The sequence below is a fragment of the Rhinopithecus bieti genome, unplaced genomic scaffold, assembly GCF_001698545.2.
Source record: "Rhinopithecus bieti isolate Rb0 unplaced genomic scaffold, ASM169854v2 scaffold_34968, whole genome shotgun sequence".
Classification (NCBI taxonomy): domain Eukaryota; kingdom Metazoa; phylum Chordata; class Mammalia; order Primates; family Cercopithecidae; genus Rhinopithecus; species Rhinopithecus bieti.
The window spans coordinates 791,801-817,160 of NW_016814942.1; the positions used below are offsets into that span (position 1 = coordinate 791,801).

At 52.8% G+C, this 25,360-nt stretch overlaps 2 protein-coding genes across 10 annotated transcripts in view; both read right to left on the reverse strand.

Annotated features, from left to right (window-relative positions):
* Nucleotides 1-822, reverse strand: part of SLC25A42 (solute carrier family 25 member 42) — a 50,425-nt gene extending 49,603 nt beyond the window's left edge. The window contains exon 1 of one of the 2 annotated variants that reach the window (XM_017852739.1): nt 543-822. The gene's annotated coding sequence lies outside the window, so the exon portion shown is untranslated. The remainder of the gene's footprint in view (nt 1-542) is intronic. The other variant, XM_017852738.1, reaches the window with a different exon arrangement.
* A 5,977-nt stretch (nt 823-6,799) lies between these two features.
* The window catches only part of ARMC6 (armadillo repeat containing 6), a 24,166-nt gene continuing 5,605 nt past the window's right edge, over nt 6,800-25,360 (reverse strand). For 4 of the 8 annotated variants that reach the window (XM_017852690.1, XM_017852688.1, XM_017852691.1 and 1 more), the window contains 7 exons: nt 23,538-23,704; nt 22,314-22,396; nt 13,166-13,739; nt 10,999-11,144; nt 9,881-10,012; nt 9,342-9,479; nt 6,800-7,564 (listed from right to left, as the gene is read on the reverse strand). In XM_017852690.1, coding sequence (XP_017708179.1) covers nt 7,352-7,564; nt 9,342-9,479; nt 9,881-10,012; nt 10,999-11,144; nt 13,166-13,739; nt 22,314-22,396; nt 23,538-23,658 — 1,407 coding nt within the window. In that variant the 5' untranslated portion in view covers nt 23,659-23,704 and the 3' untranslated portion in view covers nt 6,800-7,351. Of the gene's footprint in view, nt 7,565-9,341; nt 9,480-9,880; nt 10,013-10,998; nt 11,145-13,165; nt 13,740-22,313; nt 22,397-23,537; nt 23,730-25,360 lie in introns of all 8 variants that reach the window. The other 4 variants (XM_017852695.1, XM_017852693.1, XM_017852694.1 and 1 more) reach the window with 1 other exon arrangement.

Genomic DNA, 25,360 nt, shown 5'->3' on the forward strand with positions numbered 1-25,360 from the left:
GGGGGGGGTGGGAAGTCCCTGAGAAGAGGGACCCAGGTTGCCAGGGGAGTGGGTACAAGGGTAGCGAGCAGATACCTGGATATGAGGAAAGGCAGTGGGGGACGGGACCACGTCCAGGTGTGAGTTGCGGGACCGTGAGTTAGGAGTCACAGGCTCAGGTGTGGATGTGGGGGTGTCATCGACAGGGACAGTCTCAGGTGATGTGAGGGGTGTTCGTGAGTGGGGGCGCGGTGTCAGGTGGGTGAGGGGGATGTCAGACCCAGCTGTGCGGGGCGCCAGGGACAAGGCCCCAGGGGTGTGGGAGATGTCAGCAAGGACAGTTTCAGGTGTATGGGGGATGTCAACGAAAAGGGACATGGTGTCAGGCGTGCGTGGGCTGCGGGTGAGGGGCTCAGACCTGGATGCAGTAGTCCCCAGAGGGCAGTAGACGTGGAGTGTGGGGTTGGGGGGTCTTTAACCTCTTCTTGCCCTCGCGACGCTGCTGTCACGCCCCGCCTCGTCCGCCCCTCGCCCCGGGATCCATGACAGGACCCGTGCCTTACCTCAGTTCAGCACGACAAGCGCGGGCCGCTGACGCTTGCGCCCCCCGGCGCCCCCCGCGCCCCCACACCGGCCCGGACGCGTCGCCGCCGCCGCCACCTCCAGCCGCCACGGCCCCGCCTCGCGCACCCCCAGAGCGCGCCACGGGAGGGGTCCACGCCACGCCCCGATTGGCTGCTCCCTGGCCAGTCAGCGCTGGAAACGTCAGTGATTGGCGGGTATGAAGCGGATGGGCAGCCCCCGAAGCCAATCGCTGACGGGCAGAGGTGGGGCTATTGGGAGAGGCCTGGGGTGCCTCGGGGGTCCCGCAGGGTGCTAGGCGCTGGGAGGCGAGGGCCTGGAGGCAGGCGAGGAATCTTGGCAGAAAACAGGCAGAACTGTCGGCCAATCGCTGGGGACCAAGGGCGGGGCTACGAGGAAACTGGCGCGACCGGTGGCACAGAGGCGAGAGCAACAGAGGGCGTAGCCTGGGGGGAGACGGGGATTGGCTGCAAAGCCGCAGACTGGCAGGTCCCACGGCCAGTCGCAGCGGCTGTGGGCGGTACGCCCCAGGGAAGGCTGGAGCGTTCAAGGTGCAGTCTGACCCAGAGCGCGGCAACCCGACGTGGCCTCCGACGCCTGGCGCAGGGTCCCCTGAGGCTCTCGTGTAGAGTCCGCCCTTTGGCCACCCAGCACAGAAGGGGCTGTGAACTTGGACCATCAAGGCTGAAGGACTCCTGGATAATTCTCCATCCCCTTACTCCCCACTAATCCCCTGCAGACGACACAGAGAGGACAGATTCGCTGGAGGTCACTCTGAGCTGCCCTCTGCATCTCGAGGTGGTGTGAAGACATGGAAATAAGGAGCGGAATCCTACTGAAACGCGCTGTGTGGTTTTCTGAGTGTTTGACCTGTGTCCCAGATTACCTGCCATGGTATCCAGTGACATCCCTGTTGGGCCTCCTCCCTGCTAAGCCTTTTATGAATTAACTGAATCTTAACCACAATCCCACGAGGTCAAAGCGACCACTGACCCCTTTTACAGAAACCAGAGCACAGAGAGGTCAAGCTCCTTGCCCAAGGTTACACAGAACGTTGGTTGCTAAACCAGACAATGAATCTAGAGCAGCCTGCTTTTTGGAAAGGGAGTGTCAGAGAAGAGCCACTGGGGGCCTCAAGAGACCTGGGTCCAATCACTGGCCCACCACACAACCCTGGGCAAAGGCCTTGTGAGCCTCAGCTGTTTCATTTGGAAAAGAAGGGGGAAAATGATTCCTATGCCTTGATCTTTCCTCTATGGGGTTGCTTCCCTGGGAAAATTTATAACCCAGCTCTCATTTTAATTATCTGGTGAAAGCATTTGACCCTCAGCAGGTCATGTGTGGCCTGTGAGCCTCAGATCCTCTGTGAAGTGTGGTTAATGGCGTTGCTTTGCAGAAAAATGCCAGCAGTTTAGGGAGACACCTGCCATCTCAGGCATGGCTGTGTCATCGGCACCTGCCCAGAGGCCACTCTGTTCTCTGACTCACCCTTCATTTTCAAGATGAAGAAGGCTACAAATGTTTCCAGATACCAGCTCTTGTTTCCTCTAGGTGCTAGCCAGGGTTGGTGGAGATCAAGTTCAGAACCAGGGAATCCTGGGAGGGAGCAAGGCTGAAACCAACCTTAGAAAGGGCTCACATTTCAGGGCTGCACAAGCCCCTGCTAAGTGCGTGATACACAAGTTTCAAATGGGGAGGATGTGACTGGAAATCACTAGCCCAAGGCCATCACCAAACTCCTGATATTCTCACGATATGCCTACCTGGACCTCCCCTCCCATACCTGCCACCTATGGTTTGCTACCTGGCAACTTCCAGGACCTGGCCTCCCATTGTGCCCTCCAGAGAGGAGGAGGAAGCTGAGGTCAGTTAAACATCAACTGGGTGCCAGGTCCCTGCTGGGCTTTCTCCAATACCATCGCCCCACCTCACTTCCAGGTGGAGGCAACAGTGCCCACTTTGCAGATGAGAAAACTGAGCCTATGGTGGAGAATATTCCTTGGTGGAAGGACCCAGGGCTGGGTTTGAACCCCTGCTCTTTTTAACATAAGCAATGGCCAGTAAGAGCCACAGAACCTTCAGCAAATAACACAAGCTCCCCACTTCAGTTTCCCGGCTATCTCCTAGGGCTGATGTGAGCACTGATGAAATGGAAGCAAAATGCTTACAATGGCTTAGTCCATGGTAAGCACTCATGGAAGTCTGGTGGTGATGATATATTGTTCTTCTCTGGGCCTGTTTTCCTCTTTGTAAAGAGCGCTTCATGGACATAGACTATGGGCGGGGCTTGCCACACCAAGAGCAAGATATCTATGCCGAGGAGGCCCCACTCCCAGTGCCCACCTGCCAGGCCCTGGGAGGGGTAGGTAACAAAGCTCCTGGAAGGTCCCACAGTGCTTCCAGGGACAGAGCCAACTAAGGCAAAGGTCAGGCTCTGGCCCAGCCTGGGGCTGCCTCTCTAGCTTCTGCTCGTTCTTTAGCAGGCTGGCACCAGCCAACCTCCCTACCACCTTCCAGCAATGGCAGGCAAAGCACCTTGGCAATAGCAATGGACACCCCCACCATAGGCACTCATGTGAGCCCAGCTAGGGTGCCCAGGATCTCAGCTCTTCTGCTTTGGCTGGCCACTGGACAGGATACTATCTCTTCACCCTCCAGTCTCCTGTACCTCTTGGGGATCCCAGGAATCAGCTGTGAGCCAGGCCCTGGCACAGCATCCAGGCCTAATCACCTAAGGCCAGAAGGCCTTTTGCCCAAGGTCAGGTTAACAACTTTGGAAAAAGATGAGGGGCCTGGAGGCAGGCCAAGCTGTGGTTTCATCGCACCACAGTCCCTCAAATGCCCATGAGTCTATTTCCTATCTGAAAAATGGGGTTTAGTCCAGCCTCTGCGAGATGTATGTTCACAACAGAAAAAAAATCTGTGTTCCTTTCCCAGGAACCCAAGCCCATCCCTGGCTGGAGGGAGACATCCTGAACACAGCAGTGATAACAACCAAGCCTGGCTGGGGTCAGAGTGGCCTCATTCACCTCCCAAGGCTCAGAGAAGTCAGGCCACTTCACCAAGAGCCCACAGCAGCAGAGGCTTGGCCTGCACAAACTTGCACCATCCTTGCAGCAGGCTCCCCCTCAGCCCAGGTTTCAATGTCATCAAGGAGGGCAGCAAAAGCTACTCAAGAGAAGGCCGGGGCCAGGCACAGTGGCTTACACCTGTAATCCTAGCACTCTGGGGAGGCCGAGGCGGGTGGATCACGAGATCAGGAGATCGCGATCATCCTGGCTAACACGATGAAACCCTGTCTCTACAAAAAATACAAAAAAATTAGCCGTGTGTGGTGGTAGGCGCCTGTATTCCTAGCTACTCAGGAGGCTGAGGCAGGAGAATGGCGTGAACCCAGGAGGCGGAGCTTGCAGTGAGCCGAGATCGTGCCACTGCACTCCAGCCTGGGCAACAGAGCAAGACTCCGTCTCAAAAAAAAAAAAAAAAAAGAGAGAAGGCCAGGTGCAGTGGCTCATGCCCGTAATCCCAGCACTCTGAGAGGCTCAGGAGGGTGGATTACCTGAGGTCAGGAGTTGGAGACCAGCCTGGTCGACATGGCAAAATCCCGTCTCTACTAAAAATACAAAAATTAGCTGGGCGTGTGGCACGTACCTGTAGTCCCAGCTCCTCAGGAGCCTGAGGCAGGAGGATGGCTTGAACCTGGAAGGCGGAGGTTGCAGTGAGCCAAGATCGTGCCACTGCACTCCAGCCTGGGTGACAGAAAAGGGAAGGGGACGGGGATGGGGCTGGCAGGAGGTATGCGCTGGACATCCCCTGAACCGGGCCTTGCTAGGGGCTGTGGGCCTCCAGTGTGCCAGACCTAGCCTGAGTTCAGATGAGAAGGTTGAGGCTCACAGAGGGGAGGTGATATGCCTGAAGTGGCTGAGGGGGATGGAAAGCCAGGCCATCAACCCCAGGGAAATGTCAGATCTTTGGTGAGGGGCCTCCACCTAACCTGAGGCTGTCCAAACATGCTAGCTGAATCTACTGAAGACACCTACTTCCTTGGGCTAAGGTGGGAGGGACTGATAAGGCAGAACCACCCCTTCCTGAAGAAGCCTGCAGGTTGGCCCAGGCCCAGGGGAGGACACTGGGGCCACGTGGCAGGGACCTCGAGTGCTTGTCAGTTTATTCAGGTGAACGTTCAAAAACACTGATGGGAAGCTGAAGGCGCAGCAAGGGGGGACAGGGGCCTGCCTGCAGAGAGCCAGCCGATGGTGGGGGCAAGACAAACAGGAGAGTTCACAAACAAGGTGACCTCAGATGGGGCCCAGCGTCAGAGCCAGAGCACACGGGGTGATGAGATGGGGGTCTCTCCTGGAGGAGGCAATGTGAGCTGAAACCTCACGTGCTAGGAGGAGCCAGCCCCGGGGAGGGCCAAGGGAAGGGTACTTCTAGGCAGAGGGCATGGCTTGTCACATGGGGGCTTGTGCAAAGGTGTTGGGGTGGGGGAATAGGGAGTGAGTGCAATGGAGAGGAAATGGGAGATGGGCAGGGCCTGGGCCACACTGGGTCTGCAGGGCATGAAGAGCGTTTTTTGTTTTTTTGTTTTGTTTTTTGTTTTTTGAGACAGGCTCTTGCTCTGTCACCCAGGCTGGAGTGCAGTGTTGCCACCCTAACTCACTGCAGCCGTGGACTCCTGGGCTCAAGTGATCTTCCCACCTTAGCCCAAGTTGCTGGGACCACAGGCAGGTTTTATGTAGAGGGCAAAGGGGAGCCATGGGCAGACTGAGAGCAAGGTTGGAGCAGGAATGACAGGGCCAGCACTGCAGGCCTTCCTAGAAATAGCCCAGGAGCACCTCCCCACCACATGACAGATGAACAAATGCTTGAGAACTGCCCAAGGTCACAGGACTACCCAAGGTCACACTGGCCCAGCAGGTAAGTCAGGGCAGTCTGGGGCAGGTTCGAGATCTTTCTCCCACATCCTGGGAGTCTCCAGGGAGGAGGGACAGGGTGGGGTGACTGGGTCAGAGGTTTGGGCCAGCCCTGCTGAGCCGAGAGCACCCTTTCCTGCTGGGGGCAGGGGAGATGAGGACACCACAGAGGTGCAGCCAGGGTGACGCTCCTCAGCTGTTTGCATCAGCTGGGTTCCGCGGAAGCTGGGGGCCTGCTGGGAAAGGAGTTTCGCTGAGGTCAAGGACTGAGTCCAGGCCATCCTGGGGCTCGGGGAGGCACGTGACAAGCAGGGTCAAGGGTCCAAGAGGGGAGAGGCCTCCAAGGTGTGGGCAAAAAGGCTGGGGCACACACGAGTGGTCCTGAGGCTGCCTGGACCCCCGTCAGGCCACAAGGGATACACAAGCCACCTAGTGACCATGGTGTGACCTCTGAGTGTGACTTCAGAGCAGAAGAGCTGGGGTCTGCAGGGCCATGGCTGCCTGGGCCCACCCAGAATGCTTGGGGTTGGGTGGTCACTGAGGCCAACAACGATGATGTCTTTTTTTTTTTTTTTTTTTGAGACACAGTCTCTCGCCCTGTCGCCCAGGCTGGAGTGCAGTGGTGTGATCTCAGCTCACTGCAACCGCTGCCACCCGGGTTCAGGCACTTCTCCTGTCTCAGCCTCCCAAGTAACTGGGATTACAGGCATGCATCCCCACACCGGGCTGATTTTTGTATTTTTTTTAGTAGAGATGGGGTTTCACCATGTTGGTCTCGAACTCCTGACCTCAAGTGACCCGCCCACCTCAGCCTCCCACAGTGCTGGGATTATAGGCGTGAGCCACCGTGCCCAGCCGATGTCTATCTTATAGATGGGGAAATTGAGGCTCAGAGACAAGAGGTTGGCTATCTAGGACACCCAGCCTAAGACAACTGGGCACCCCCCATGTGCTCAGCCTGGCCCAACACCTCTCAGAGGGGGATCTATCACTGCCCCACTCCTCACTTTAGAAGGAGCATATTGAGGCTCGGAGAGGTTCTTTCACTTGCTCAAGGCTGCAGAGCTGAGTAGCGGATCAATGTGGAGCCCTCCGGCCCCGTGGGTGGTATACATCAGAAACAGTGATCCTGACCATGGCCTCGGCACCTGCCTGTCCGAGGGTGACAGTGGATCCTATATCCCAGGCCATTCCCAAAACCCCTTTGCTACCCTCAGTGACTCTATGGCCCCCCCACCAAAATGTTTGTCCTTCCCCCACACTCTGAGGCCACTGGCTGCAGCCCCCCATGCTCAGCCGAGCTAGGGAAGAGACCCCTCCAACTGTTTACCCAATGATCTTTTATTATCAGGTACCCTGGCTGGCCCAGAACCAGAGAAAGACAAGCTGGGGCCAAGCAGGGTGGGGCATCTGAGACCCATTTTATAGGTGAGAAAAACGAGGAGCAGAGGCCTGTACGAATCTGCAGTAAGCAGCAGGCACTGGGGGCCCAACCCCACTGCAATCGCCTGCCCTGCCCTGCCCTGAGCCTGGCCCACAGCGGCCACCACATTTCAGACACGGCAGTGAGCGATGGGACGTGCCCTTTGCCCCTTCTGATAGGGCATGGAGCTGGGGGAAGGAGAAGGACAGTAACGTCCATGCTGCTGGCAGGGAGGCGAGGCTGGGACCCAGGAGTGGCTAGGACATGGGGGCTGCTTTCTTCTGTGTATGTGCCTCCCTACAAGGCTGCCTCCCTCCCCCAACCCTTTACCTAGGGCCTGCCGGAAAACACTTCTCACTGTGAAGGGGACAGAACAGTGGAGGACCTGGATCTACCCCCATTCCTGAGTCACACGACTCACCCAGAGTCATGGCCCAGACTGGGCCTGGGGTCATGGCACCAGGTTGCCCCTCTGGCCCGTCCACAGCTCTTGGAATTCGACATGGCAACCCAGGTCCCGTAGGGCAGCCTTGGCCACATCCTCACAGTCACGGTGGGCCAATCGGGCCTGCACGATGAGTGCTTCAGCCCCCAAGTCCAGGATGGGCTTCGAGAAGGCCTGGCTGTGGGCCACCAGGTTTCGGATCAGCATGCAAGCCTGTTTCTGTAGGAGAGAGCAGCTGTGAGGCCAGATGGGGCTTTGGGGTGGGGTCCACTCTGACCTCTGGGTCTTCATCATAACAAGATGGAGGTGATCATAACCACAGCTGATATCCAGCAGTTACCTATACTGTATCAAGCTAGACCCATCTCTCCACTTTACCTTCCTGGTAGCCCCAGAAGGCAAGACTAATGCCCCCAACTCCTGGGCAAGGAAACAGGTTCGGGGAAGCTCCAGGACCTATCCCACAGCTTTGGAACTCTCAGCCTCAGAGTTGGTGAGTCTGAGGTCCCCCAAGGCTGGCACGGAGCCAAGGAAGGGGCCCTAGGGCAAGGGGGCAGTGAGGCCACAGGAAAAGAGTGGCTGTGCACAGGCATCTGTCAGTTACATTCCTACACGTTCAGTGGACATTTGTGCCCTGTGCACTTGCTGTGGGTGGGTGCGGGATGCTGCCTGGAAGCTTCCCAGGGTGGCTCCCACCACCAGCAGGAGAGCAGATGGGAAGCACATGCAGAGTGGGGAGCTGCTGCCTAGGGTGGCCAGAAGTGGATAAAGGGACAGACCAGGTAAGGGACAGTGTCCCAGAGTAAGAGCCAGTGAGAGCAAAGGCCCCCTGTGGGTCCCAGCCTGGTATGTCCAAGGACCCTATGCTGGGAGTGAGGAGGCGAGGAGGGCCCCAGGGGCTGCAGGGGGAGTCTGGGTTCAGCCAGGGAAGTATGGACAGGGCGTCCCACACCCAGAACTCAGACCAGCAGCCCAAGGAGGGGGCAGGAACCTTTCTGAAGCCCCAGGCAGATCACCATCCATGCTTCCCCAACTTCGTCCTCCCCAGATCTCTCTACAGGGACTTTTAAGAAAGGAGATTGCCGGGCGCGGTGGCTCACGCCTGTAATCCCAGCACTCTGGGAGGCCGAGGTGGCTGGATCACGAGGTCAGGAGATTGAGACCATCCTGGCTAACACGGTGAAACCCCGTCTCTACTAAAAATACAAAAAATTAGCGGTATACAAAAAAACTACAGGCCTGTAGTCCCAGCTACTCGGGAAGCTGAGGCAGGAGAATGGCGTGAACCCGGGAGGCGGAGCTTGCAGTGAACCAAGAAAGCGCCACTGCACTCCAGCCTGGGCGAAAGAGTAAGACACCGCCTCAAAAAAAAAAGGAGATTAAGGGCGTGGTGGCTCACACCTCTAATCCCAGCACTTTGGGAGGTAGAGACAGTGGATCACCTGAAGTCAGGAGTTCGAGACCAGCCTGGCTAACATGGCAAAACCTCGTCTCTACCAAAATTACAAAAATTAGTCGCGCGTAGTGGCCCATGCCTGAGAACCAGCTACTTGGGAGACTGAGACAGGAGAATCACTTGAACCCAGGATGCGGAGGTTGCAGTGAGCCGAGATGGCGCCACTGCACTCCAGCCTGGGTGACAGAGTGAGACTGTCTCAAAAAAAACAAAACAAAAAAAGAGATGATGTGTTATAGCTTTCTTTCTGGGGTTTCACCAGAAAGTTCCTCCAAAGTTCCCCCTCCCCAAAATAGGAGAGTAAATGTGGAAAAAACAAAGGCAGAAAAGGAAATAGCTGCAGGCAGAATTCAGCACATTTTGGAAGATAAGAAAGAAGTTGGCCCTGTGGGGCTCAGCTCTGGCAGGGAAAGGGACAGGGATAGGGACTGAGCCTTTGCCCCATCACCCACCCACACACCACACCTGCTCCCATGCCCTCTTGGCACCTACCTGCACACCCCACCCAGCCTGCCTGCCCCCATCCCATGCCCTGCCCACCTGCACGCCAGCCTTCTGCGGGTGTGCCTTCATGGCCTGCAGTGCTGCCACAGCCCCACCACCCTCCACGATGATGCGGCTGTTGTCGGGCTTACGCAGAGCCAGGAAGCACAGGGCTGCACAGCTCTGCTCACACACCTGCAGGGGGCAGTCACAGGAAGGCAGAGATGTAGCGGAAAGACCCTCCACAACATCCTGCCATGGCTGCCAACCCCTGGTGAACACCCTGCGGCCTCCCCTCCGTGGGTCTCTGGCAGCTCCTGTGTAATAACGGCACGACGGCAGGGTGACAAAAGTATCAGCCAAGCTCTTAGGGGTGACAAGGGCACTAGGCCTGGTCAGACCTTTGCAGGGTGCTGGTAGTAACTCCAGGACACCCAGAGTCATGCATAGGCAGGTCAGCATTTGAGAGCCAGAGCCGTGACCCTCGCCTGCCCTGCTCTGGCCCTGCAGAGGAACAGAGCTTCATGCAGACACAGAAACTGAACTGGGACTCCAGCCACCACCCTGCTACTCTGTGTGCCCCCCGAGGTGGGTACCTGGGGGCAGGTCAGGTGCCGGGTCATGGCAGCCACGATGGACTCCGTCCCACCAGCATGGACAATAGCATCTTTCACGTCGTCGTTGCCTGCGATGGCTCGCAGGGTGCTCAGCACTTGCTTCACGAGCTCCTGCACAAGGGAAAGGCTCACTCACCCCCAGCCAGGCCACTGGATTGTGGGAGAGGGCTCTGAGGCAGAATCTGGGCCTGTTTTGCTGTTTCACCAACAAGTACGGTGTGACTGCAGAGTGTGACTAATGAAAAGGGGTGGCAGATGCCTGTGGCTCAGGCTGCCTGTGTCCAAATGGTACCATCCAGGTGACTTGATCCCCTATCCCCACAAGGGCAGAGGGGGCATGTGACTCAGGCTGGCCTTCAGAGCACAGGGTCCCCTTGGCCACGGCCACAGACCCAGGGTGGGCGCTAACTGCCCTGCACTGAGGACAGTGGATAAGATGCTATTGGGCCTGCTGATCCCCTTAATGGGGAACCTGAGGACCCTGACCCCTGACTGCCCAGGAATACATGGCAAAATGTATCCCTTTATGTGCTGAAGTTGGTTCCCATTCAGTTCCCAGCCACTTGCACAGAAAGAGGCTGGCTGATGTCACCAGCTAGGCTTGGGGGCGCAGGACTGTGGCACCCCTGGGGGCTTTCCTGCAGCTGCAGCTGGATAGGGAGGCGCCTGTTGACTGGCTCCCTGCTGTGGGTGGGTACATGGAGAAGGGCTCGATAATTGGCTGCTAAATGGAGTAATGAGTAGGGGACCCTGCTGTATTCTGCAGCTAGAGAAACTGAGGCAGAGTTTCCTAGATACTTCGGTGTGGGAACTAACCCAAATATCCCAGCCTTGGCCGACACACCCCCAACCTGTGCTTCCCACCATCCTTTTCCTGGTACAAAAGGACAGTAAGGGAGAGCGGGTGGGTTTGTTCCCCCCCGACCTTTGGTTCCTGCTCTTGGGTCAGTGAAAAGAAAAACTGCACTTTGGTTCTGAGATTGGCAGGCAGGACTGGCTTGTTCTGACTATGGCTCGTCCGGCTGACTGGGACCCAGAGGGACAGCATGCACTGGGCCAGGGGGGCTTCATACCAGAACGCCACTCTGGTCCCCCACCTGGTGGTCACTGAAGTCAGCTAGCAGGGACACCAGGATGCTTAGGCCCCCGAGGTCGACGACCTCCTGGCAGAACTCGTTGCGGATGGCCAGGCGGGACAGGGTTCCACAGAGCTCACTCAGGATGCCAGGGTTATCTAGGAACGCTGCGGGGAGAGAGGGAGACAGTGGTGGTGGGGGTGGGAAGAACCAGCCGCAGGGCCCTCCGGTTGGGTGGGGATCCTGCTGCATTAGAAGAGTCCAGCCCTTCTGCCTATTGGAGTGGCCACGGGCGTCAGGAAGGCCCCAGGGAACACCAGGGGCTACCTGGGCCTGCAGTGCCCCCTGCTGGCTGCTGGAAAGACTTAGGAATGTGCCCCTCCAGCTTCCTTCCATCATGCCCCAAATAAATTCCATACCAACTGATGGTCTCACCTAAAAAAAGAAAACCATAATAGTGCTAAAAAAAAAAAAAAAAAAAAAAAAAAAGGACATTTGAGGACTATTTTTATGATCATGGGGTAGGAATGGCTTTTCTAAGTGCAACAGGAAACTCCAAAACCATAGAGGGACACATATGGACCGGGCTGACGTGGCCAAAACTGAACACAGGAGCCGCAGATGGAGCCCAGAGGCGCTGCACCAGGAAGCAGATGCCGGCACTCACGCCAAGAGGGTGAAGATCCTGCACCTACACAGGGCTGCGATGGTGAGTTCCTGTGGCCACCTGTAGCCCTCTGCAGTTCCACCCAATGCCAATCTAGGTGTTGCCGTGGAGGTATTCTGTCCACACGGTTACCATCCGCAATCAGCTATCTATCTATCTATCTATCTATCTATCTATCTATTATTATTATTATTATTATTATTATTATTATTAATTTGAGACAGAGTCTCGCTTTGTCACCCAGGCTTGAGTGCAGTGGCGTGATTTTGGCTCACCGCAACTTCTGCTTCCTAGGTTCAAGAGATCCTTCTGCCTCAGGCTCTCAAGTAACTGGGATTACAGGTGCCCGCCACCACGCCCAGCAACTTTTGTATTTTTAGTAGAGACGGGGGGTTTCATCATGTTGCCCATGCTGGTCTTGAACTCCTGGGCCCAAACAATCCTTCTACTTCAGCCTTCCAAAGTGCTGACATTACAGGCATGAGCCACTATGCCTGGCCTAGTTGCCTTTAAGTAGAGGAGATGATCTTGAACAATGTGAATGGGACTCATTCAATCAGCTGAAGTCCTTAGAAGGAAATAGGTGTTTTCTCGAAAAGGCGACTGCCCAGGAGTTTCCAGCCTGTCCTATGGAGTACAGACTTGCCACAATTGCATGACCCCATTCCTTACCAAAAAGTCTCTTCATATATACATATCCTGTCTCCCTGGCAGAAACCTAACTGCTTGGAGCTCCTATAAATAAAACAGGAAAGGTGTGAGCTAACTCCTGGAAAAGCAGTCTGACTTTGCAGAAAGTCAAGACTCATTTTCAGCTTTGCTGGAGGTGTGGGAGACTGAGGTGGGCTCACTTCCTCAGCAGACAGAGCCAGAACCCCTACACAGGCCTGAGCCACAGAGAGGCTCTGGCCACAGAGCCAGAGCGACGGGCAGGCAGGAAAGGGGATCTCATCCTTCTGACACCTTCTGTGTGTCAATCAGGACTTTTCTAGTGGGTTCAGTGGATGGAATGGGGGTAGGGGTTAAGACAGAAGCTTTAGGGTCTGACGGTCAGCCCTGTGACCTCCCAGGGCTGGCTCACCATGGTCACCCTGGAGCCAGACACATGAATATGCCTAAGGATTTGTGGATGAATATGATCAAGCTTGTACACATCCACCTGAGACTGCCACGGTGCGTGCCAGCCAGCCTCCCCTAGTCCTCTTATTTCCCTCTGGGGAGGTCCCCCTTCCCTACTCAGTCCCTGGAGTTGGACACAGCAAGCCCCTTCCCCAGAAGCTCGAGATGGGATTGTGGCCTGCTCCTAGCCCATGAGTGCTGGCCTGGAATTCTCCTGGAGCCACTAGAAAGCATGGGGAGACTCTTCATGAGGGCTGCCATGCAGGCGGGTCTAAGCCAAGGGGTGAGTGGAACCTTGAGCCTGCCGTGCCTGAAGCAGTTCTGATCTCTGACCCCCTCACTCTGGTCACATCTGACCCGCCCGCCTTTGTTTGCTGGTTCATATTGGCCCCCAGCTCTTACCTTTGGTAGCTTCGATGAGCACCTTCAAGCCTTTGTTCTCCTGCACAATCATCTTGGCATGGTTGTGGGCGTGGCCAAAGGGCACACGGATGTCATCATCGAAGGTCATGACACGCAGGGCCCAGCAGGCCTCCCTGACCACGTCGGCATGGTGGCCATGATGGGCGATGGCGCCAGTCAGCAGGGACAGCACGCCAGCTTTCACCAGGTCTTGCCGATTCTGTTCATGTTTCAGGCAAGCGTGACGCACACAGCGGATCCCAGAGCAGGTCAGGTCGGCCTCATCAGCATTCTGGGTCAGTGTGGCCACCAGGAGCTGCAGGCCCTGGGTGTCCAGGAGATCTGGCTGGCCATCAGTCAGCACTGACAGGGCATTGAGGGACTGGAGCAGAAGGCCCTGGTCACCTGCAGTGGCCAGCTTCCAGGCAGTGAAGATGATGGGGTAGGCCCCCTTCTGGGCTGCGAGGAAGTGGTAGGCCTTGTCCTGCTTGCACTGGTCACAGAAGCGGGTGAGGTGTGCTGACACCTCCTGGGGGCGAGAGCTGGCCACAGACTCTTGGAGGTCACTGAGCGTCTGGGAGACATGGGAGAAACCTCAGCATCAGCTCAGGCAAGAGGAGCCCATGGCCACAGCAACAGTGACTGGATCCCTGCAAGCTTCCCTCCCTAGGGATCTGGGCCTGTAGTGGAAGTGATGTGGGGTCAGTTACAGCTCTGGCAACTTCCAGACCTGTACTTCTAGGAGCTTTGAGCTTCAGAGGCCATAGGGTGGAAGACTGACACGGACACACACATACACACAGAGAAAGACAGTTCAGTGTCCCTGTGAGGGGCTGCACACATAAATGCAGACATATTAAACATTCCAGCCCTACTTTCCATCTAGAGGACCCAAGCGATACCAGCAGAAGAACCGTGCAGCTGAGCCCAACCAGGCAGAATCACAAGAAACAATAAGACACCTGTTGTTTTGGGTTGTCACACAGCCATAACAAATTGGCACACCCATCAATGGTTAGTTCTCCAAGGAAGGAGAAAGCCACATTCACCAGATATACCCATCCTGATGTCTCCTTTCATCTCTCTCATTCACTCCACAAACATTTACTGAGCCCCTGCCAAATGTGGTTATACTGTACAGAGAGCAGATTTACCCAAATTCAGCTCTAAGCCATTGGGGAGAAAAAGCTTTAAACACCTCAGACAAGTTTAGCTGCCATTCAACTACATGACCTTGGCACATATCTTAGCATGAGCCAAAGATGAATCCTTGAGCCTGGAGTGTAGGAGATTATTTGCACCCAGACTGAGTCAGGGTGGTTCTACAGAAACCACCAGCCCAAACGGCTTTGATTTGGCATTGACTGACACAAAAAACAAAGAAGCCTATCTGATAGTCTTCACTAAGCTCAGATTTGTGGACCTGAGTATATGTTACAATGCAACAGGATATTTAAAAGATAAATTTTGCTAAAATTAGATTAGAACTGAAAAACAAAAAACAATAAAAGTTAACACCAGTGTGCATGACTAGAATAGACATTACTACAAAGAATACATACAAATGGCCACTAACACATGAAAAGACGCTCAATATCACTAACCATTAGGAAAAATGCAATTCAAACCTACAGAGGAGCCAGACTTGGTGGCTTGTGCCTGTAATCCCAGCACTTTGGGAGGCCAAGGCAGGAGGATCGCTTGAGCCCAGGAGTTCAAGACCAGCCTGGGCAACATATGGAGCACTCATCTCAAAAAAGAAAATCATAGAATTACTGTATGATCCAGCAGTTCCACTTCTGGGGATACATTCAAGAGAACTGAAAGCACAGTCTCAAAGAGATACCTGTACACTCATGTTCACAGCAGCATGATTCATCAGAGCCAAGAGGTTGGAGGCTGCAGTGAGCTAAGATTGTGCCATTGCACTCCAGCCTGGAAGACAGAGTGAGACTGTCTCCAAAAAGAAAAAAAAAAACACTACAACGACAACAAAGCAATTTAGTCACATAATATACCATGGATGTACCTTGAGGACATTATGCTAAGTGAAATAAGACAGTCACCAAAAGACAATACTGTGATTCCATTTGTTTATTTTTGTTTTGTTTTGTTTTGTTTTTGAGAAGACTTTTGCTCTTATCGCCCAGGCTGGAGTGCAATGGCATAATCTCAGCTCACTGCAACCTCCGCCTTGTGGGCTCAAGTGATTCTCCTGCCTCAGCCTCCCAAGTTGCTGGGATTACAGAAATGTGCCACCATGCCCAGCTAATTTTTTTGTATTTTTAGTACAGACAGGGTTTCTCCATGTTAGTCAGGCTGGTCTTGAACTCCCAACCTCAGGTGATCTGCCCGCCTTGGCCTCCCAAAGTGCTTCGATTACAGGTGTGAGCCACCGTGCCCGGCCTGTGATTCCATTTATTTAAAAAAAAATTTTTTTTGGATGGAGTCTTCTTCTGTCACCCAGGCTGGAGTGGAGTGGTGCCATCTCGGCTCACTGCAACCTCCATCTCCCGGGTTCAAGCGATCTTCCCACTTCAGCCTCCTGGGCAGCTGGGACTACAGGTATGTGCCACCATGCCTGGATAATTTTTGTATTTTCAGTGAAGACAGGGTTTCACCATGTTGGCCAGGCTGGTCTCGAACTCCTGACCTCAAAGTGATCTGCCCACCTTGGCCTCCCAAAATGTTGGGATTACAGGCATGAGCCACGGCACCCCGCCTGTGATTGATTCCATTTATATGAGGTCCCTGGAGTAGTCAAATTTACAGCAACAGAAGGCAGAATGATGGTTGCTGGGGGCTGAGGGGAAGAGGAACACGGAGTTTGTTTCAGTATTGCAAGATGAGATGGATGGTCATAAAGTACAACATTATGAATGTACTTAATGACACTGAACTCTACATTTAAAAATGGTTACAATCCCATCCTGGCTAACATGGTGAAACCCCGTCTCTACCAAAAAATAAAAAAAAAAAAAACTAGCCGGGCGAGGTGGCAGGCACCTGTAGTCCCAGCTACTCGGGAGGCTAAGGCAGGAGAATGGCGTAAACCCAGGAGGCGGAGCTTGCAGTGAGCTGAGATCTGGCCACTGCACTCCAGCCTGGGCAACACAGCAAGACTCTGTCTCAAAAAAAAAAAAAAAAATGGTTACAATGGTAAATGTTTTTATGCATATTTTACATAACAAACAGTGGTGTAGCATTTCAGCAGAAACGCTGTAAGAAACTTGAAAGCTCCTGACAGAAATGCCTTTGAGGATGCACAGTACTGGAGTTAGAACTACCAAGTTTTTCACAAGGAATTACTACTATGTTAGCAAGGACGTGTAAACTAAAAAGAAAATTCTTGGCCGGGCATGGTGGCTCATCCTTGTAATCCCATCATTTTGGGAGGCCAAGGCAGGTGGATCACTTTCAGCTCAGGAGTTCAAGACCAGCCTGGGCAACACGGTAAAACTCTGCCTCTAAAAAAAAATACAAAAATTAGCCAGGTGTTGGTGGCTCACACCTGTAGTCCCAGCTACATGGGAGGCTGAGGCTGAAGAATTGCTTGAGCCCGGGAAGCAGAGGTTTCAGTGAGCCAAGATTACACCACTGCACTGTAGCTGGGTATCAAGGTGAGACCTTGTCTCAAAAAAAAAAAAAAAGAAAACAATCTAAGTCCCCATCCATTCTAAGGACCCCTTCTCTTGGCCAAAGGCATTCCAAAGGTAACCTGAAAAACTAGTTCAGGTCATGATGGGAAGTGGGGGTCAAATATGTCCCATTTTATCTTCCTGCCTTTGGAAGTCAGACACAACTGACCATCTTAAGACTTTTTTGTAGCAATAAGACACCAACTTCCAGCCTAATGCTAATACGGTATGGAAAGAAATCAAAGTATTTTATCCTAAAATATATTTCTTTGACATATTTTGAAATGGCCCAGGAAAGCTATCTCTTGTGGGGGCAAGCTACATTCTACAGAGATTCCCTTTCCAGGTTTTTTCCTTGATTCAGGAGAGAATTAACTAAGAGTCTGGCACCTTTTCAAGTCTAATAAGAAACATTTACAATCTATTTTCAATGAAGCCTGCTACCTGGAGGCTTCATCTCCTTGATAAAACCTTGGTCTCCACAACCCATCTTAAGCAAAATATTCCTTTCTATTGATTCTAAGTCTTTAGATAATAACTGTTTCAATCAGAAAATCTTTTTTTTTTTTTTTTTCTGAGTCTCATTCTGTTGCCCAGGCTGGAGTGCAGTGGCATGATCTTGGCTCACTGCAACCTCCACCTCCTGGGTTCAAGTGATTCTCCTGCCTTAGCCTCCCAAGTAGCTGGGATTACAAGCATCCACCACCATGCCCAGCTAATTTTGTTTTGTTTTGAGATGCAATTTCACTCTTATCACCCAGGCTGGAGTGCAATGGCACAATCTCAGCTCACTGCAACCTCTGCCTCCCGGGTTCAAGCAATTCTCCTACCTCAGCCCCCTGAGTAGCTGGAGTTACAGGTGCCTGCCACCATGCCCAGTTAATTTTTGTATTTTTAGTAGAGATGGGGTTTCACCATGTTAGCCAGGCTGGTCTCGAACACTAACCTCAGGTGATCCATCTGCCTGGGCTCCCAAAGTGCTAGAATTACAGGCATGAGTCACCGCGCCTGGCCTAATTTTTGTGTTTTTTGTAGAGACAGGGTTTTGCCATGTTGGCCAGGCTGGTCCCAAACTCCTCAGCTCAATGCAATCTGACCACCTTGGCCTCCCAAAGTGCTGAAATTACAGATGTGAGCCACAGCAACCGGCCAAAAAAATCTTTAAATTTGCCTATAACCTGGGAGCCCCAGCTTTCAGCTGTCCTACTTTTCCAGACCACACCAATGTACATCTCACATGTATTGATTGATGTCTCATGTCTCCCCAAAATGTATAAAACCAAGCTGTAGCCCGACCACCTTGGGCACATGTTCTCAGGAGTTCCTGAGGCTGTGTCACAGGCCACGGGTCATTCATATTTGGTTCAGAATAAATCTCTTGAAATATTTTATAGAGTATTTTCATCAACAGGTGGTTGCTAAAATGCAGGTGGCAGAGCCAGCTGTGTTCTACCTATGACAATTCTGTGTGGTGCTCACCACCCTGCTCATGGAGGGGGGCTTTAATCACTAAACTCCTGGAGTCATTCACTCTCTGTGACTAATGCTTTTCATTCTGCAACTTCCCACATATAAATGTGGCCCGGCTGGCTCAGTTTCTACTTGGATAGTCTCCAGATGTTATTTTCCTTCTGTTTCTGTAAGCCTGTTTGCAATACATCTTATGACACGAATAGATTAATTTCAACGGCCATCACAATGAATTGTTTTCTCCCTCAACAGGTAAGCATTTTTTACACATCTGAGCCAAGATGCACAAGGTCAATTGTGCCGCAGGGCATTTGAGAAGCGGCTTGGTTCAGTTGCGAACTGACTGCTGAGATGCAAACCCCAGTGTCTGGTGTGAGGGACAGGGCAAGGACTTTCAGATTTTACTATAAACGCTTGAGTATTGCTCAAATCTTTTATGCTAAGAATGTATTTCCACTCTTCTGTAATGAAAAATAAAATTTAAAATTAGCCAGGGGTGGCAGGTACCTGTAATCCCAGCTACTCAGGAGGCTGAGACAGGAGCTTTGAATCCGGGAGGTGGAGGTTGCAGTGAGCCGAGATCATGCCACTGCACTCTAGCATGGGTGACACAGCAAGACTTTGTGTCCAAAAAAAAAAAAGAAAAAAATTTAAGGCCGGGCATGTTGGCTCACACCTGTAATCCCCGCACTTTGGCAGGGCAAAGTGGGAGGGTCACTTGAGGCCAGGTGTTCAAGATCATCCTGGCACTATAGCAAGATCCCGTCTCTACAAAAGAAAAAAAATAGGCTGGGCACAGTGGCTCATGCCAGTAATCCCAACACTTTGGGAGGCCGAGGCAGGTAGATCACTTAGGTTAGGAGTTCGAGACCAGCCTGGCCAATGTGGTGAAATCCCATCTCTACTAAAAATACAAAAATCCGCAAGGCATGGTACATGCCTGTAATCCCAGCTACTCACGAGGCTGAGGCAGGAGAACTACATGAACCTGGGAGAAGGAAGTTGCAGTGAGCTGAGGAAGGGCCACGCACTCCAGCCTGGCCAACAGAGTGGGACTCCGTCTCAAAAAATAAATAAAAGAACAGTTAAGAAAAAAAAAGAAGCGAATGTTATAAACAAACACGGAGTTTCCTGTACTGCTGGTAGAATAGCCTGAATTTCAGTGCTTGGCTTCCTGGATTCAGGTACCAGTTCTGCCTCTCACCGGCTGACCTTTTGGGGTGGGGGTCATTGATCCTTGGGAAGCCTGAGATACCTCATCAGCAAAATGGGCTGAGCACAGATTAAGAGAACATATTTTAAGAATTTAGCATAATAGGCCAGGCGTGGTGGCTCAAGCCTGTAATCCCAGCACTTTGGGAGGCCGAGACGGGTGGATCACGAGGTCAGGAGATTGAGACCATCCTGGCCTACACGGTGAAACCTCGTCTCTATTAAAAAAAAAAAAAAAAAGAGAATTAGCATAATAGGCCAGGCATAGTGGCTCACAGCTGTAATCCCAGCACTTTGGGAGGCCAAGGCGGGCAGATCACGAGATCAGGAGATCGAGACCATTCTGGCTAACACGGTGAAACTTTGTCTCTACTAAAAATACAAAAAATTAGCTGGGTGTGGTGGTGGGCACCTGTAGTCCCAGCTACTCGGGAGACTAAGGCAGGAGAATGGCATGAACCCGGGAGGCAGAGCTTGCAGTGAGCCAAGATCGCGCCACTGCACTCCAGCCTGGGTGACAGAGCGAGACTCTGTCTCAAAAAAACAAAACAAAACAAAATTAGCTGGCCATGGTGGTGTGCACCTGTAATCCCAGCTACTTGTGAGGCTGAGGCAAGAGAATCGCTTGAACCCAGGAGGCAGAGGTTGCAGTGAGCCATGTTGCGCCACTGTACTCTAGCCTGGGCAACAAAGTGAGACTCTGTCTCAAAAAAATAAAAGGCCGGGCATGGTGGCTCACACCTGTAATCCCAGCACTTTGGGAGGCCGACGCAGGTGGATCATGAGGTCAGGAGACAGAAACCATCCTGGCTAACATGGTGAAACCCCATCTCTACTAAAAAATACAAAAAAATTAGCCGGTCATGGTGGCGGGCACCTGTAGTCCCAGCTACTCAGGAGGCTGAGGCAGGAGAATGGTGTGAACCCAGGAGGCGGAGCTTGCAGTGAGCTGAGATCGCGCCACTGCACTCCAGCCTGGGCGACAGAGTGAGACTCTGTCTCAAAAAAAAAAAAAAAAAAAAAAAAAAAAAAGAAAAAAAAGAATTTAACATAATGTTGAGCACTTAAGAAGTACTTAAGCAGTAACTGCTAGATAATATAGATGATATTGTTATTGAGATCCTTTCTATATAAAGTTCATTTACAAATGGGTAGGAAACACATGAATCACCCAATGCAAAGATTTTGAAAAGAAATTCATTTTAAAAGCCGGAAGACAAACTCATTTTAAAAGAAATTCATCCAGGCTGGGCATCATGGCTCATGCCTGTAATCCTGGCACTTTGGGAGGCCAAGGCAGGCAGATAACCTGAGGTCAGGAGTTCAAGACCAGGCTGGCCAACATGGTGAAACCTCATCTCTACTAAAAATAAAAAAAAAATTAGCCAGGTGTGGTGGTGTGTGCCTATAATCCCAGCTACTTGGGAGGCTGAGGTAGGAGAATCACTTGAACCTGGGAGGTGGAAGTTGCAGTGAGCTGAGATTGCACCACTGCACACCAGCCTGGGCGACAGAGTGAGACTCTATCTCAAAATAATAATAATAATAATAAATTCATCTTGGCCGGGCGCCGTGGCTCAAGCCTGTAATCCCAGCACTTTGGGAGGCCTTAAATCGCCGCACTTTGGGGACGGCCGAGACGGGTGGATCACGATCGGTCAGGACGATCAAGACCATTTGCATGGCTAACATGGTGAAACCCCGTCTCTTTACTTAAAAATACGAAAAAAACTACCGCGGCGACCTGAGTGGACGGCCCTGTAGTCCCAGCTTACTAGGGAGGCTGAGGCAGCGAGAATTGGCATGAACTGGAGGCCCAGAGCTTGCAGTGAGCTGAGATCCGGCCACTGCCACTCCAGCCTGGGCAACAGAGCGAGGGACTCCGTCTCAAAAAAAAAAAAAAAAAAAAAATTCATCTTTATTAGGCAAGAAAGATAAAAAGCAAACTAACAACAATGAGGCAATTTTCACAACACCTCCTCAAGGCAGGAGAGGGCAAGACCCTGAGGTAGGGAGAAGTAAGTGTCGTGCCTTAGGCGAGCTGGGTTTACACACAGAGCCATCTCTTCCAGCTTCCTCTCCTATCATTGCACTTCCTGCTCCCAGGTCAATGACTTTTCTTCTCTTTGGATCTCAGTGTCCCCATCTGTATACTAGGGAAATCCCAGCCTTGCAGGTATTGTTTGGACAATGACTGAGAAGGCAGGAAAAAAGTACCTGCACAGAACCAGGTCCACGGTCGGTTCTCAAACACCAGAGCCTTCTGCTGTATTACAAAGTTCAATGGGTGACCTTAAGGAAAGCGTTGAAGTTTTTTTACCTTCCTTGTTTGGGTCTCTGGAGAGGTTAAGTGCCAGCTCCTGGCCTGTTTCCCTACCACTAAGACAGGAATGACACCACCTACCTCACTGGTGAGCTTCAGTGCTAATAGATTGGCTAGAAAGTGCTGGTAAACAGTTGGTGTTCAGTAAGTGACAGCCTTACTGTGAGCCCACTCTCTCGTCCTGTGAGTCCTGTCCATCTGTCTCTGGGAAGCCAGGGGGCCTCTCTATGGTGTCCCTGACTCTGGGCTTCCAGCAGCAGGGACAATCAAGCCATCCACCTGATTTCAGCATACATGCCACCCGAGGAGCTTGGTGTCCCCTGCACTGGAAGGCATGCCGCCCTCAGATGTGGACTCGGAGACCTGGCTGCAAACTCGAGCTTGCCCATGCATGCTGGAAAGGGCATGACCTTCACAGCCTGCATTCTGCCATCCAGGAAACAGGGAAGAGGTGCCCCCAGACAGAGGTGACACAGGACCTGCTGTGTGGGATGCCCATTCCTACCTGCAGGATGTCATGTGTGGGCTCCTGGGGTCCATCTGCAGAGACTTTAGGCGCCATCTTTACAATGTTGCTCAGATCAACCCCTGTTGGGGGTGGGGGAAGCAAGCACACAGGGGTCACAAGGCAAGTGACAGCTGTCATTCCCATGGGCCTGCTGGAATCACACCTCAGGACCCTTCTGCTGGGACCACCCCACTCCAGAAGCCTCCCACCTCCCTCTTCCCGCCCATGTCACACCAACACGGGGGTGTAGAGGGTATTGGGTATTTCTGCCACTGGGCCATGGGCCAGTCAAAGGGAGCAGAGTGGTAGTGAGGCCGTTGTCACACAAGGCTGTCATTACAGGCCACGTCTGTGCGGTGAGGTGCCACATGCTGCCTGGTGGGCTTGACAGGGGGAGGGAGGGACCCCACGGCCTTCTCCCTTGGGGCTCCCATCCGTCCTGGCTCTGGCTGCATTATTGCCCCTGCTGGCACCCCCACAGGGAGCCCCTACAGTGCTGGACACTTTTGCTTGTCCCACTGGCCCCTGTCTAGGGGTCTATACCCCACTCTGTGCCTGCAAGGCTGACCTCTGACCTCTGAGGCTGGACCCTGGGTTTGTTCAATGGGGAAGTGAACTTGAGATGCAGGCAGGAGGAGGGGAGTGTGGGGTGTTCATTCCCAGCCCCCTGCCTCTGCCCCAGGGTCCAGCGCCTGCCAGGTGGCCCCTGCCCAGGACTCCTGCTCCCTGCAGTCAGTGTCTCTGTGGGGGATAGTTGTGCTGGGGGTGGTCTCCTAACCCCGCCCACGCCATTGCAAACAGCCCCTCATAACCACACTCCTCCGCACCTGGTCTGAACATGCCACCTGTTTCCACAGGCTGCTGCTGCTTCTGCCTCTGTAAGCTTGAGGTGGGGTAGAGTAGGGCAGGAAGGCAGGGGCCCCGTTTCCCAGGCCAGGGTCAGGGAAAACCTCTTCAAGGAAGTGATCAAATGAGACTCATAAGAAGGATCTAGCCCATAAATATCTGGGCGAGGTGGAAACAGGGACAGAAAGGGTGTGTGAGAGGTGGGAGCAGGATAACCAGCCTGCCTGAGGCAGAGGCTGGAGGGGACAGGGCCCAGTGGGCACCTGGTTTCTGTGCCAGGCATGTGGCACCCCCAGCGGGGCGGGGCAGCAGGGCCCTCCCATCACTCTTGCATCTGAGAGCCTCGGATGGCAGGTGACGGTCACACCGCCCTACCTTGCGATTCAAACTGCTCCACGGCCTCTTTCACCGCCTCCTCTGGCCCCATCGCAAACTCCTCGATGTTCTCGCGCACGGCTGCATCAAAGGTCTCCTGGGCAATGCGCTTGGAGACCATCTTCGCCTGTGTTGATGTTGGCGTGCAGCCGATAGATGCTCCTGAGCTGAGAAGTTAGGGCAAAGAGAGAGCTACCTCAAGGGTAAGCAGGCAATGGCAGGGCCTGACCACCATGAAAATGCCACTTAGGAAGAATCTACCAGGGACCAGAGCCCTACAACCACCCTGGAGAAATTCTTCCCACCTAGATCACAGGAAAGGGTGATATCCCTACTTCCCTAGGGCTTCTACAAATACAGAAGAGGCCAGGCATAGTGACTTAGCCTGCAATCCCAGCACTCTGAGAGGCCGAGGCAGGAAGATCGCTTGAGCCTGAGAGGTCAAGGCTGCAGTGAGTCATGATCACGCTACTGCACTCCAGCCTTGGCCACAGAGTGAGACCCTGACGTGGGGGAAAAAAAACAAAAAAAGAAAATGCAGAAGAGAACATAGAGTTTACTATATTTTATCAAAGAAAGGTGGTTCTTTAATGATACTAGTAATGTTATTCTGAAACTATTATGGACGTAGCAAATAATAATGTTCATATTATTAGGAATCAGCATAAAAGAAAAAAGATTCTGGCTGGGCGCAGTGGGTCAATGCCTATAATCCCAACACTTTGGCAGGCTGAGACAGAAGGACTGCTTGAGCCCAGGAGTTCAAGACCGGCCTGGACAACATGGCGAAATTCTGTCTCTACCAAAATTAAAATTAGTTGAGTGCGGTGGCACATGCCTATAGTCCCAGCTACTTAGGAGGCTGAGGTAGGAGGATCGCTTGAGACTGGGAGGCCAAGATTGCTCCACTGCACTCTAACCTAGGCAACAGAGCAAGCCCCTGACTCAAAAAGGAAAAAAAAAAAAAGATTCTAACATCACAAAATCAAGTGAAAACTCGGAACTCCCTATAATTAACAATACTGTATTGTATACTTGAAATTTGCTAAGAGGGTAGATCTTAAGTGTTCTCACCACAAAAAAGAAAACGGTAACTGTTGATTGAGGTGAGTATTTCACAATCTGCATGCATATAAAATCGTCAAGTTGTGTGATGTAAACATATGCAATATATTTGTATCATTTATGTACTATATATAGCATAAGATATACACTATATTAAATACATACTCGCTGGGTGCAAAGGCGCATGCCTGTAATCCCAGCACTTTGGGAGGCTGAGGCAGGTGGATCACCTGAGATCAGGAGTTTAAGACCAGCCTGGCCAGCATGGTGAAATCCCATCTCTACTAAAAATATAAAAATTAACTGGGCATGGTGGCGGGCACCTGTGATCACAGCCACTCAGGAGGCTGAGGCAGGAGAATCGTTTGAACCCAGGAGGCAGAGGTTGCAGTGAGCCGAGATTGCACCACTGTACTCCAGCCTGGGCAACAGAGCAAGACTCCGTCTCAAAAAAAAAAGTACATATTGGCCGGGCGCGGTGGCTCAAGCCTGTAATCCCAGCACTTTGGGAGGCCGAGGCGGGCGGATCACCAAGGTCAGGAGATCGAGACCATCCTGGCTAACATGGTGAAACCCCGTCTGTACTAAAAAAATACAAAAAACTAGCCGGGCGAGGTGACGGGTGCCTGTAGTCCCAGCTACTCGGGAGGCTGAGGCAGGAGAATGGCGTGAACCCGGGAGGCAGAGCTTGCAGTGAGCTGAGATCTGGCCAGTGCACTCCAGCTTGGGTGACAGAGCGAGACTCCGTCTCAAAAAAA